The sequence below is a fragment of the Hemicordylus capensis genome, chromosome 3 (genome assembly GCF_027244095.1).
Source record: "Hemicordylus capensis ecotype Gifberg chromosome 3, rHemCap1.1.pri, whole genome shotgun sequence".
NCBI classification, from domain to species: Eukaryota; Metazoa; Chordata; class Lepidosauria; order Squamata; family Cordylidae; genus Hemicordylus; species Hemicordylus capensis.
The window spans coordinates 286,610,359-286,624,336 of NC_069659.1; the positions used below are offsets into that span (position 1 = coordinate 286,610,359).

Consider the following 13,978-nt stretch of genomic DNA (forward strand, 5'->3'; position numbering starts at 1 on the left):
GAAAGCTGAAAGTATTGCAATACTATCACCTATTTTCCTTCTATAGGGGTGAAGACCTTGTAAAAAATACCAATAAGCATTTGTCCCCCCCACCCCATAAGAATATCTCCTACAGCTCAGACCCTCAATCTCAGTTCAAGCCAGGGTAGGGTTTCGTGGGTTCAGTGTAGACTGCTAAGCACACAGCCACACTTCTTCCTGGCAGCATCCCAGGCCCTTTGCTCTCTGCTACTAGGTCCAACATGCAAGTTTTAGTTCAACTTAGTGTAAAGACAGAATATCAGGGCCCACTCACAGCACTCATTTGTTCCATCTCAGCCACCAACACCAGAGAACTTTCTGCTTTGTCTTGAAAAGTCTAAATGGCTTCTGTACTTCAAATTCTTTTCCCACTATTGGCCCTCTTTCCCTGTATCCCAATTATATGGCAGTGTCCTTAGTCTAGTGCTGCTTTCTGTTTGAATTCCAGCACCATATACTGTAGCACAGACCATGAGTTTTTAAGAAACAGTTAAAAACAAATCTTTTTAGAGAGGCTTTTAAATATATTATCTGCTGCTATTATATATCTGGCAGGTTTCTTGGTTTATAATTTATTTATAACTTTTAATTTGAAACTTTAAATGTGGTTTTAGCTTGGTCTTTTAACTTAAATAATTATATTAATTTTTATATTGTATCCACTTCATTAATGTTGTAATCCACCCCGAGCAGTGGAGGGATGGGGTATAAACATTTTAAATAAATGAATACATAGGGCAGGCAAAAGATGTAGACATCAGATACTTACAGTTCCATCATTTCCTCGTCCCTGGAAGGAGAAAGGGAGAGTGTCAGTGGTGTGCTTCTTCCACAAGATAATTACCTCAAAGGCTGGCTAGGAAACAGACTAAGCCCCTCATCCCTAACCTGGGCAGTGAACTAAAGAGAAGAGCACCTTTAACACCTCAAAATGCTTATAATAGGTGGTATTCGCTGCAGCAACACACGAGCACAAAGATGGGGTTAGCGGAGCACAAAGATGGGGTTAGCGGAGCACTCGCTCCTCTAACCTCAGCTAAGGGCAAGGGCAATTAAGCAGGTTACCTACTTGTAAACCACCGGGCTCGTTTACATGAGCAGCAAAAATCGGGCTAGGCTTTCCTAGCCCAATTTTTGCTGGTCGTGAGAATAGCCCCAGTACATGCATGTTCTGGGTCTGAGGGTAGCAGAACATGGAAAACTGGGTGCTGTAAAATTGGGCCATGAGGTTAGCATGAGAATCAAGAACTAATGCAGGGGCCACAGTTGTAATATCATGAACAAAAATTGCTCTTGGCACCCAACCATCTAAGTACAAGATGAGAAGAGGAAATTGTATGGAGAATCTGGTATGTGTGATACCACAGAATTATTTAATAGGAAATACAAAGTCACATGACTTCTTATAACACTTCCATGTTATAAAATACATCCAGAACTTGGAGAAAGAATTTGAAACAGAAACTATCCTAGCCATTTTGGAGCATTTTTTGTAGTTCTTCATTGCCTTTCTGTGCATCTTGTAAGTCTTCTGTCATATCTCAAGGGATTCTGTATTTCTTATTATAGGGGTTCCCAATCTTAGGTCCCCAGATGGCTTTCAACCATTGTGGCTGGGGGTGATGGAGAACTACAACTCCCATCATCCCCAGGCACTATGGCTGAATTCCATCTAGGGACCCAAGGCTAGGAATTCCTGTTAAAAGAAATAAACATTCACTTGAGATATTTCAAAATATTTTGGAACACAAGACACACAGAAAGGCAAGATTGGAAGTTCCTGTCCTATTAGACAATTCTGTGGTATCACAAAATTATCCTAATACCCAATTGTATAAAGGCACAAGGTGAAAGGCAATTGTATCCAGATTCAGCTACCCCAGTCCTACCTTGTTTAACAATAGGAATCCTCTCTCCAGTCAGATAAGCAAGTACCTCCCATGTACCATAACTGTAATGGCTGCCTAAGATCATTGTTTTCATGTAGAACTGCTTCATATCCAGATGACTGAACTGGGACCGCAACAAAGTCAGCATGACTGGAGCTTCCATTCAGTCAGACTTTACCTGTATCCAGTAAGGATATGGAAGCCGCAGCAATGCTGGTTTTATTTCACTTCATTTCCGTCATATGGGTAGCCAAAGATCTGAGGCTCCACTACTCCCCTTCCGTCTTGTGGTAGCAAGTATGACTTGTCCCCTTTGCTAAGCAGGGTCCATCCTCATTGCATATGAATGGGAGACTACATGTGTGTGAGCACTGTAAGATATTTCACTCAGGGGATGGAGCCACTCTGGGAAGGGCACCTGTGTGCTAGTATGCAGAAGGTTCCAAGTTTCCTCCCTGGCATCTCCAAGATAGGGCTGAGAGAAATTCCTGCCTGCAACCTTGGAGAAGCTGCTGCAGGTAACATCTCTCCTGTGAAGCTCTAGAGCAGGGATTCTCAACATTGGGTCCCCAGATGTTATTGGACTTCAACTCCCACAATCCCCAACCAAAGGCCACTGGGGCTGGGGATTATGGGAGTTGAAGTCCAAAAACATCTGGGGATCCAATGTTGAGAACCCCTGCTCTAGAGAACCCCTGCACTGTTTCCCACTGTTGTACTGATTTGTTTGTTATTTAACTTTATAAGCTGCTCTTCGGTGACAAAACAGTGGTATACAATTAAAACAGCAGATGCAGTAAAATAATATAAGACACCATAGTAAAATCTTAGAAGAAGAAGCAGTAGTGGCAGCGGCAGCAAGAACACTGAAATCCAGCAGTGCCATTAGTAACTTCAAGGCGGACACTATCACAGGAGCGGGAGAATTTTACAGCTGTTCTAGGGAAGCAGTTATGCTCACAAGAAAGGGAGCCACACTGGGGAGCCTACACCTCTGGTTCTGTCCAAGCCAAGACAGCAAAGCCAATGTCAGGAGTTGGCCAAGTTAGGCACCGTCCAAGCACCATATGAGGGGTGCCAAAAGGAGGCAGCGATCCTGCAGGTCTCACATCATAGCTGCCCTCTCCCACTCACCTCCCCATCCACAAATGAGATCATCTAGGGACATTCCCATCTGCGGATAGGGTGTAGGTGAGAGAAGAAGGCAGTCGTGGCACAAGAGACTCACAGCATCCTTTGGACCTCCCCTTAGAGAAAGAGAGTTCCTCCTAGAGCCCACTAGGATGGCACAGGGGGCTCAGAACACGCATTTGCCAAGGGAGAGGGGAGGGGGAGGAGCTGTCACCGAAATCCTTGGTGGTGGTTTCTTCCCCTCCCACCTGGTGAATGGCTTCAGTTTCTCCTCCTTCCAACTTCCAGGGGTGAAGAGGTGGGAAATATGCTGCCTCCACATCCCGCTTCCTCCATTTGTGAGGGGAAAGCTGGGAGGCACTGCTGCCCCCCACCCACTACCATTCCTTCCCATTCAGAGAAGGTGGGAGAGAAGAATTAGGGGCCCAGCAAATTGAAATAAAACCTGAAGTGGGGAGCTAGAAGAGAGGAGAGGTCAGTAGTCCTAGGCAAAGTGACTGACAGCCGTTTGGGCCACTCTTACTCGTAGAGGTCAGCCACACGCATCCTGCGGTAAAACTTGGCAAGTCGCACAGCCAAGATGATGCTTGGCAGCAGGAAGATGGTGCACCACCCCAGACTGAACCAGAAGGCATTCTGCAAGAGAGAAGGGAGACTTGTTATTGGAAAGGTACTTCCACAGCCTCAGCTAGCTTCCATCTTGATGCCAGAGAGTAGACATGCCCCAGGGGGAAATATACTGCTGGAGGATATATCCTCACATATCATGCGTACACACACACACACCCTTCCTTTCCCAGGGCCTATCCAAGAGGCACTGCTGTCATATGTGCAGGTCATATGTCCAGCTCCTCCCCTTTTGAAAATCAAGAGTCTTTATCCCTCAACAAAGCTTTACATTCCCCAAAGCCTCCACAAACCCAGGGCCCAACACAGAATATCTGTGGATCTCCTACCTATAAGCCAACTTACTCCCACAGCCTGAGCTGAAACCGCCATCTCTCCATCTCATCCTTGCTACCCTACATTCCCTTATGCACGCTGGTCTCGTAGTAGCAAGCATGACTTGTCCCCTTAGCTAAGCAGTTTGCATATGAATGGGAGACTTGATGTGTGAGCACTGTAAGATATTCCCCTTAGGGGATGGAGCCACTCTGCGAAGAGCAGAAGGTTCCAAGTTCCCTCCTTGGCATCTCCATGATAGGGCTGAGAGAGATTCCTGTCTGCAGCCTTGGAGAGCTGCTACCAGTCTGTGTAGACAATACTTAGCTAGATGGACCTATGGTCGGACTCAGTGTATGGCAGCTTCCTATGCTGACCCATGCTGCCCACACATCCCAATTACAACAAATGCTGCCCTCTGGTCAGTCTTCCTCTTGATTCCCTCACCAAAGAATCAATAGTGTAATTGCAGACAATGGTATGCACGCTGTCCAAGGTCCAGGCCACAGGGCCACAGCGGGCCATTTGCCCTCTTATCTGCCAGCAAAAAAGATAAGAAAATATCATGACTAGCAAGAAACGAAAATTCTGCTCCACATTCTCCTCCTACAGAAGCCTCCTCACCATGTTGCCCTCACAAATGTTGCCAACCCAGCCCCTTATTATCCCAGCACTGTGAACCCAGCAACTACCTTTGCCCCCAGAAAACAAATGCAGTACATTTCCCTTAAGGTCAACTTTGCTTTGACCTGTTCTTGGGGCCATGGGATGGGCACAATGATGCAATTGGGCCCCAGTGAATTGAGTAGGTTTACTAGACATGCAAACTATTTAAGAGAACGTCGCCTCCATTATTTATTTATTGTATTTGTGCACCACCCCAAACTTCCATCTCTGGGCGGTTAACATCAACATAAAACAACTTAAAACAGGAATTAAAACCTTAAGACAATTTAAAACCACAAATCTAATTAAAAGCTTTGATGAATAAATGTGTCTTTAGAGACTTTTAAAAAGTTGTCATTGATGGGGAGGCTCTTATTTCAGTAGGGAGCACGTTCCAGTCTCGGGGCAGCAACAGAGAAGGCCTGTTCCTGTGTGGCCATCAGACAAGCTGGTGGCAAATTGTCTGATGAACCTCTCCAGATGATCTCAACAGGCGATGGGGCTCATAATGAAGAAAAAGTTCACTTAAATGCCCTGAGCCTAAGCTGTTTAGGGTTTTATAGGTTATAACCGACACCTTGTATTTTGCCTAGAAACTTATTGGTAGCTAATGTCATTTTTTTAAATATAGGAGTGGTATGGTCTCTCCAAGATGACCCGGAGACCAACCTGGCTGACTCATCCTGTACCAACCGCAGTTTCCAAACTATGTACAAAGGCAGCCCCACATAGAGTGCCTTGTAGTAATCAAGTCTGGAGTTTACCAGCATATGTGCTACTCTTGTGAGGTCATTTATCTCAAGAAACAGATGCAGCTAGCGTTATCCGCCAAAGCTGATAGAAAGCACCTCTGGCCACTGCCTCAACGTGAGACACCAGGGAGAGGTTTGGATCCAGAAGGACTCTCAGACTGCATACCTGTTCCTTCCAGGGAAGTGTGACCCCATCTAGAACCGGCAGATCAAAATTGTCTCTTGAGTTGCAACCCTGCACCATAAGTTGGTGTTGGGTTGTGCTATCAAGTCAGTGTCGACTCCTGGTGACCACAGAGCCATGTGGTTTTCTTGGTAAAATACTGGAGTGGTTTATCATTGCCTTCTCCCGTGCAGTATGAGATGATGCCTTTCAGTTCCTTCCTATATTGCCGCTGCACGATATAGGCGTTTCCCATATTCTTGGAAACACACCAGTGTGGATTCAAACCAACAGCCTCCTGCTCTCTAGGTAGGGTGCCTCCCTGCTGTGCCATTAGGTGGCTCGCACAATAAGTACCTCTATCTTATTGGATTAAGTCTCCAATAAGTTGGTTATCCCTCATCCAACACATCACAGCATTGTCATTAGGAGCACCACTCCCCACTGAGATAATCCAGAGAGGTCCATCTGCAGTTGCCACCAGTTCATTAGGTGCCTACTCAGGCGGGCCTTCTCTGTTGCTGCCCCAAGACTTTGGGATGTGCTCCCTGCCCATCTCTGACAGCCTTTTAAAAGACTATTAAGATACAATTCTTCACCCAAGCATTTTAACTGGAATTGTGGTTTTGAATTGTTTTGATGTTTTAATTTATTTTATGTTTGTTGTCAACCCCATAGAGAGGTGGGTTTGGGGCAGTGTACAAATATACTAAATAAATAATAAAATAAATAAGAACTGTAAGGGCAAAGATGAACTCCGACTTTGTCGTCACCAAAGGTTAAGCTACATATCCAGCAACAACAATTGGCATTACTTACAATGCTCTTGGCCCAGTCCAGATACGACTCAAAGAAACCCAGCAACAAGTGCACAAAAGCTGAGCTCTCCTAATTGTAAGCAGAGAAACAAATTAGAGGTTAAAGTACTTCAGAATGTGCTCTGAACTCAAAGGGCTTTTCGTTCTGGGGCCTAAGTATGGACTCCTGTCCAAACCCTGTTAGGTCTATATGAAAAGAAATGGAAAGGAGGGTCTAGAAAACTTGCAGGGAAGGAAGCATTGTTGACCTCTTAGGGTCACGTGTTGCACCCTGGGAACAGATGCCCTTGAACATTAAGAAGCTTCTGCTTATTCTTCTCCAGTTCCATCACTGGCTCACTGGAGTGTCAGCTCTGGCAGCCAGGTCCCTGCAAGAATGTTGGGGATGGGCCTAAGCATTCCTCTATATGCAGAGGGTTAAATCCAAACCTATGATACCCATCAGTGTGCGCCATCACCCCCACCGGGGAACAGGGTCAAGGACTCACATTCTTGACAACTTCTGTTGCCTTCTGCGTCATAAATCTTTGTGCTTCCTCTACTGCTGTTAATGTGGAGTTCACCAGTCCCTGGCAAGACACAGCACTGTCAGGTTAACTCACTGGAAGAGCCAGACACAAACAATGTCCCAATCTCATGATCAGTTTGGCAGCAGTGTTCCCTCTAAGGTGTGCGCGTTTGCACGCACTCACACGTTTTTTTAAATGTCCGCTCAGTTGATTTTAGATCCCGCTCAGGTTGAATCAGGAAGGCCCCATGCTGAATGCACATGCACCTACACTGCCTTGATCCTGCTGCCCAGAACAAAACTCATTCCTCACACAGATGAACAAAATTAGAGAGAACACTGTTTGGCAGCCCACTCAGAAGATCCCCTTATAATGCTTACATCACATATCCCAGTGGGCAGAAGAGAACAGCACTGGTCCACTGTCATGAGATCCAGACAAGTCCTTTGATATGCAATAGAAACACTGGCTGATATACTGTGCAACTGTCCATCTGCCTTTTAATGGGACACATGTGCAGTTGCATAATTATGTAACTGCTCACATGTTCCATTAAAAGGAGCATATAATGCAATATAATATAACTACATCATATTGGAAATAACAGCCATCCAATGAGCAACTATGTTTGTGCAATTCTTGCATCTTGTGCAAGAACACATTTGTGCAACCATGCACACATTCTGCTAAAAGGCAGATGGAATGTTGCGCAGGGTGTCAGCCATTAACACAAGAGGACTCCAGGGACCAAAGCTGATAAATGTTTTAAATAAAGATGTAACCCAGCCCTGTGCAAATTCCCATGGTCCCAAATGCACACCTAGAGCTCTGCTAATGTTCCAGAGCCAGCCATTAGCACCCCCTTTAACACCACATTAACTACCATTAACATCCATCACTGGGATCAGGGCTGGATTATGATAGGCCGAGTCCCTAAATGATGTCAATTACAAAAAATATTATTGTATTATTTGAAAATAGAAATAATAAATATTTATTTTTACGCAAAGAGCATAATCCTGTCATAGAAGCAGGTCAAACCTTGCCTCAGATCAAACCTGGCTTGATCCACAAAATTGGTTCTGTTCTGTGATGCAACTTAGCAATAGTTTCCCACCAAAAGTTCAATCTGTTTTCTAGCCTTAAAGACTGGAAATTACTCTTGATTTCAGGATCACAGGATCCTGTAAGAAAAGTGTACTGAAAAACTGAGTTCAGACCAAAACTGATTTCAGGATCCCAGGATCAAACTGACTCTGGATCAACTTTCTGAACCAGGATCAGACTTTCAAAACAAAAACAAAACAAAAACCCACCACACCAGGCCCTGGTGTACTAAAATTTCAAAACAACTTACAATTATTTCTGCACAGCTTTATAAACCTGTGAACTACCCAGGGACTTGCATATAGAGCAGTATAAAAATTATTACATAAATGAATAAAATAAATTTAAAAACTCATTATGATATAAATACATTTTTGTCTTGTCTTAGAACGATAATGTCTGTTTTAGAGTATCCCCCCCTTTGTTTTCGCTTTGTTTTTCAACCAATTATGTAAAACTTGAAATTCAGCAATCTTTTTGAATTCACAGTGTGAGGCCCTAAGCTATAGCTTCCTTAGCTTGTGCCTAAATCCGGCATTGAATGGGATTCCCACCAGCTCCAACAATCTCCTTCCGTCTTCCCAGTAGTTCTGACCTCTGCCACTTTAGGGCACTGCCAAGGAGAATTTCTGCATTTCTCAACTGCCAGGTGCTACCTTCACACATTCTCTGCGGGGAGACATGATAGAGGTCTATAAAATCATGCATGGTGTGGAGAAAGTGGATAGAGAGAAATTCCTCTCCCTTTCCCATAACACTAGAACCAGGGGTCATCCCATGAAATTGATTGCCAGGAAATCTAGGACCAACAAACGGAAGTACTTTTTCACACAACGCATAATCCACTTGTGGAATTCTCTGCCACAAGATGTGGTGACAGCCAACAACCTGGATGGCTTTAAGAAGGGTTTGGATAACTTCATGGAGGAGAGGTCTATCGTTGGCTACTAATTGGAGGGCTGTGGGCCACCTCCAGCCTCAAAGGCAGGTTGCCTCTGAGTACCAGTTGCAGAGGAGTAACAGCAGGAGAGAGGGCATGCCCTCAACTCCTGCCTGTGACTTCCAGCAGCATCTGGTGGGCCACTGTGCGAAACAGGATGTTGGACTAGATGGGCCTTGGGCCTGCAGGGCTGTTCTTACGTTCTTATTCTTGCTTAAGCCATGAGGCCTAGAAAGATTGCCTTCGAGTGGGTCTTCTCTAACCCTTTAATATGTAGTAGGATGCCATGTGGAAGCCTTCAGAGACCCTGAAATCAAAGCCCTAACTCCCAGGTTTCCCCTCCACCAGGCCCTGACTTACTTACCGAAACATTAGAGATGGATTCCTGTAGGCTTAGGATGCTGGTTTTCAGGATTTCCTGAGGGCAAAGAAAGCTCATTAAAGAGGGTGCCTTACACAGAACTGGATGGGATGGCTTGGGAGAAGGTGGGACAGGGGATTCCCACCACCATATGCAGGAGAACTGGGGAGCCAAGAGTTAAACCCATCCAGAGCGTCCACACTCAGGGGAGCACCAGACCTGACCAAATGGGGAAATGAGGGTCCAGGGGAGCAGCACTCACAATCTCAGGATGAAAACTGGAGTCAGCAGTACTCTGGATATTTCTAAGCTCAGTGGCATGAGCACGCAGCTGATCTCTGGTTGTGCTGTCAATTCCCTGAAAATGATAATATACCACCGTTGTGAGGGGATGCTGATGGGCCCCTCTCCTGTTCTTATCTGCATGCATAAGCTCATAAAGCCAGACCTGGGCCCACATTCAACAGACTGCTGTGCCTTGTACTTTCAACTCTCCACTCCATCTCCCATCCACAGTCATCCCTAGTTCACAAAAGACCCCACCCTGTGTGCAGTGTTCCCTCTAAAGTGTGCATGTGTGCACACACTCACATGTTGTTGGTTTTTTCAATTAATTTTAGATCCCACTCAGGTTGAATCAGGAAGGTTCCACTCTGAATGCATGGGCACGCACACTGCCTTGATACTGCCGCCCAGAACAAAACTCATTCTGCACGCAGATGAAAAAATTAGAACACTGCCTTTGTGTCCTCTCCTTTTCCATTTGGTAGACCACTGCCACCCAAAATTTTCTGCTGCACATCTTACTCACTGCAAATCCTATCTGGTGGGTACATTTCCAGGAGGTAATTGAGGGTGCATTTATTTCCTGCCTTCAAAGGGTGGAAGGTGGGGTGACACACAAGGGCCTGTTAGATATTCAAGATCTCAGGCACTTCCAATGCTCATGCCCTGAAAGGAATTACTAAAGCCATCTACAGGGTCCCTCTTAGAACGGGACTTTTGGGGAGAGAAGCACTGCAGGAGAATGGAGATATCTTGTCTAGGCACCACTCACGGACTGATTTGCCAGTTTCTCTAGCTTCTCAGCTAAAGCAGTCAGGTCCTCTTGCATCCAGCCTTTGTTGAGCTGCACAAGAAAGACAGAGAGAACACACAGGGATCAGCTCCATGGGGGAAACAAGAGGTATAGAAGAGAGTAAAGTCTGGAACCAAGGGCAGGTTAAAGTGCCGTTCCTAGAGTTTTCTTCCTAACCTAAGTTCATTCCATTTTGAATACATTCAGATAAAAGTGATTTTTCCTCCCCATCATACCTTTGGGAGGAGAAAGCTCACCCTTTCCTCCATACTCAGAGAATAATATCTTTAAAGAATAAGCCACACAGCTCAAGCACTCCCTTTGGTTTTGTTCAGCAACCACTTCCTTTTTTGGCAACAGGTGCTAACATGGTGTGCCGGCCACTCAAGGGTTCTTCCAGACACTGTCCTTTCTCCTGGCTGGACTATGCCATCCTCACTAAACTGCCCAGAGAACACCACCCCAGCACGTCCCTGCAGTTGTCAGTTGATCACTGTTACCTAACTCACTGACTCATAGCTGCAGTTGCTGGGGAACAGCAATCCATGCCCTAGCAAGTGTGAATATGGCATGTTTTTTTCTGTGGGGATACAGATTGCATGAATGTCATTGGCATTTGTTGGATGGTGCCCACAATATCACTGCCAAGTCGCTACCAGCCTATTGGGGAAGGAGCCATAGCTTAGTGGTAGGGCAGCTTCTTTACACACAGAATGTCCCAGGCTCAATCCCTGGCATTGCCAGGCAGGCTTGGGAAGACTCTTGCCAGAAATGTTGGAGAAGCTGCTGCCAATCAAAGTACCCAATACGGAGCTAGATGGGCCAATGGTCTGACTCATTATAATGCTGCTTCCAACCTTCCTATGTAATCTGAGCCATTCTGAACAACCAGAAATGCTTTTATACTATGTTTCTTTTTCAGGCATAATATCTCACAGAAGCCAGACAATGTCTAGACCCCATAAAGCTCCTGCCCTTAAAGAGAAAATGTCTCATGACTAACCCTTCTCTCCCACAACCCTTTTCCTTATTTCCCATCTCACTTCTTCCAGAGCGCTGGTAAAGTTCAGATCCAGCAACCCTTCCTTCTTGCCCAGATCCTGCAGGAGACTTTTCTGCTTATCACTCAGGAGATCAGGTGTGTTCACACTGACATTAAGTTTATTCAGGGCTGAGTCAAAGTCCTTTGTGAACTGCAAAGGAAAAGAAAACCAAGGTGAGCAGATGCAGAGTGCATAACACCCTAGTCCTCTAGCACACTTTTCTGGGACATTCCAGTTGAGCTGTCCAGGTCTTTAAAGTATTCCCACTGGAGACTCAGATTTGATAACTGAGTGTATCAGGCTGACTGGTCATTCAGTTTCTCCTAGAATAATCTTGATTCACTGGTAGCACCCATCACTGACCTCGCTGATGTTGAGTGTCCCATCTAGAGGATAGACCTCATCCAGGTGAAGGGTGCTCCACAGAGGGGCATTGTTTGAGCAGTTACTGCAGGAAGGAAAAGTGAGCTAAGAGATCAGGATACACAGTGCTGTGTCAAAAGCCAACTGAGCAACATCATTATCATCATCATGTAAAAGGCCTCCTCCCCAGCCATGGAGACACTGGCTCACCCCTAGGGAGTAATGACACAATTAGGACAGAGAGACAGCTCAGCTGAACAGCTTGGGAAATGGCTCCCAAGTAGGGAAGAAGCATGACTAGGAGGTACAGTGGCCAGGCTGGAGGCCACTTGGGAGAACAACATGGCTCACGTTGGCATTCTAGCAAGCTCACAGCAGAGTGGAGAATTTGTGGGCCAAGACTAGGCTTCCCTGCACGGGGGGCCTTAGCATAGCTGGGCAGGATACACTAATTGTCTCCACCACCCAGCATGTGCTCTTGCCTCTCCTCATTTCCACATATTTGTCTCCCATTGTGGGCCAATTAGAATGATCCTTTGTCCACTGGCCCAACCACATGTGAGAAAGATGTGTGTGCACCATGAGGGCATACGTCCCCCACCCTGCCCCCACCACCTCCAGTACACCAGGGCACCATTCATTAATCACATGGGGGGTCGTTTGTCCAAACTGCCCCTCTGCATGTGCTACACAAGAGCCTCCCTCCCTTTGGAGAAGATGCAGGCAGGATGGAGCAGGGTGGGTTAAAGAGGAAACCAGCCAGCCAGGCACTCACTCACTTGTAGAGACTAGACAGGGTCACCTCAGAAGAATTCAGGTGCAGGAGCTGCGCTGGGTTTAAATCTGGAAACAACCCTGGTGTTTCCAGGAACTGGAAGGAAAGAAAGTAGCAAAAGATAAGATTCCTTCTTCAGCTTTCCATAGCCATGCTTTAGTGCTTCGCCCTAGCTGTAGTTCCTTCCTCTCCAGAGTATGGGAATCTGCTGTAGCAGGCTGTCTTAGCAGGGGTAGGGAGAGATGGATTGGAGTCTATGGCTGCAACTTGGTATTTAGCTTGGTTGGGGTTTAGATGGGCTTGCTGGATGGTTGGGATTTGGATGGGGTTACTCTCTCCTTCAAGGAACAAGCCCATACTCTGAAGGTGCTCTTAGATCTGGCCCTATCTCTGAAGGCCCAAATGGCCTCAGTGACATGAAGCACCTTTCACCAGTTGCAGCTCTTCCTAGAGAGAGATAGTCTGGCCACAGTTATCAGGTGCTGGTAACATCTTGATAGATTACTATAATGTCTGGTGCATGGGGTTGCCTTTGAAGACTGTTTCTAACTAGGACCAGGTGGAAATAACATTTTGTGCCAGTTTTGAGACAGATGTTCTGGCTTCTGGCCTGTTTTCAAGCAGAATTCAAAGTGTTGGTTTTAACATTTAAAGCCCTAAACGCCTTAAGACCAGACGTGCTCTCACATGAATCTGCGCAGACCTTAAGATCATCAACAGAGATCATGCTCTGAGTCCTCCCACCTTCTGATGTGGGGCAGGCAATGATTGGAAATAGGATCTTTTCTGTTGTGGCACCCCAAAGAAGTCCATCTCACATCATCCTGATATTGTTTTCAGTACCAGGTGAAGACACTTATTTATCCAAGCCTTTTAGAATTGTTTTATATTGGAATTTAATCTGCTTTTCCGTGTCTTTTATTATCGGTATGTTTTATTGTTAAAATCATCTTGAGTTGAGATTTCGGTATACTTTAACTAGCTCCCTAGACATAAATGAACTTCTTCCCTGATCTGCACTCTTCCCCCATCCTTCCCTTCCCACCCCAATGAGCATGGTAGGATCCATGAGTACTAATGGCCTGCACTAAAGGCAGACTTACCTGAAGGAGACGCCCACTAGCCCAGGACCGGCACAGTAGTGTGTACATATTGCCTCCTATGAAAAACGTCAGCAGAACCACTGTCATCAGCAGCCATGAAAAGATAAAGCTGAACCCAACACCCCTGCCAGGGAAGATAAGACATTATCAGAGATTTGGGATTCTACTCCAAGCAGCCATCAGAGCCCTCACATGTTTCCAGTGTCAACCCTTGCACTTATGGTGGTATTTCAGACATATACAACTCAGTACAGATGAACAAGTGGAGTAGCTGAAAAACCACTGGGACAGCCCAGGGCAGGGTGACATCAGGCAAC

At 45.8% G+C, this 13,978-nt stretch overlaps 1 protein-coding gene across 8 annotated transcripts in view; it reads right to left on the reverse strand.

The window, feature by feature from the left end:
- Nucleotides 1–13,978, reverse strand: part of LOC128349107 (prominin-1-A-like) — a 74,149-nt gene that overhangs the window by 5,248 nt on the left and 54,923 nt on the right. For all 8 annotated transcript variants that reach the window (XM_053305032.1, XM_053305037.1, XM_053305034.1 and 5 more), the window contains 12 exons: nt 13,662–13,785; nt 12,563–12,654; nt 11,784–11,868; nt 11,421–11,570; nt 10,357–10,428; nt 9,562–9,657; nt 9,303–9,356; nt 6,871–6,951; nt 6,384–6,452; nt 4,431–4,520; nt 3,565–3,677; nt 791–811 (listed from right to left, as the gene is read on the reverse strand). In XM_053305032.1, the coding sequence (XP_053161007.1) occupies nt 791–811; nt 3,565–3,677; nt 4,431–4,520; nt 6,384–6,452; nt 6,871–6,951; nt 9,303–9,356; nt 9,562–9,657; nt 10,357–10,428; nt 11,421–11,570; nt 11,784–11,868; nt 12,563–12,654; nt 13,662–13,785 (1,047 nt within the window). The remainder of the gene's footprint in view (nt 1–790; nt 812–3,564; nt 3,678–4,430; nt 4,521–6,383; nt 6,453–6,870; nt 6,952–9,302; nt 9,357–9,561; nt 9,658–10,356; nt 10,429–11,420; nt 11,571–11,783; nt 11,869–12,562; nt 12,655–13,661; nt 13,786–13,978) is intronic.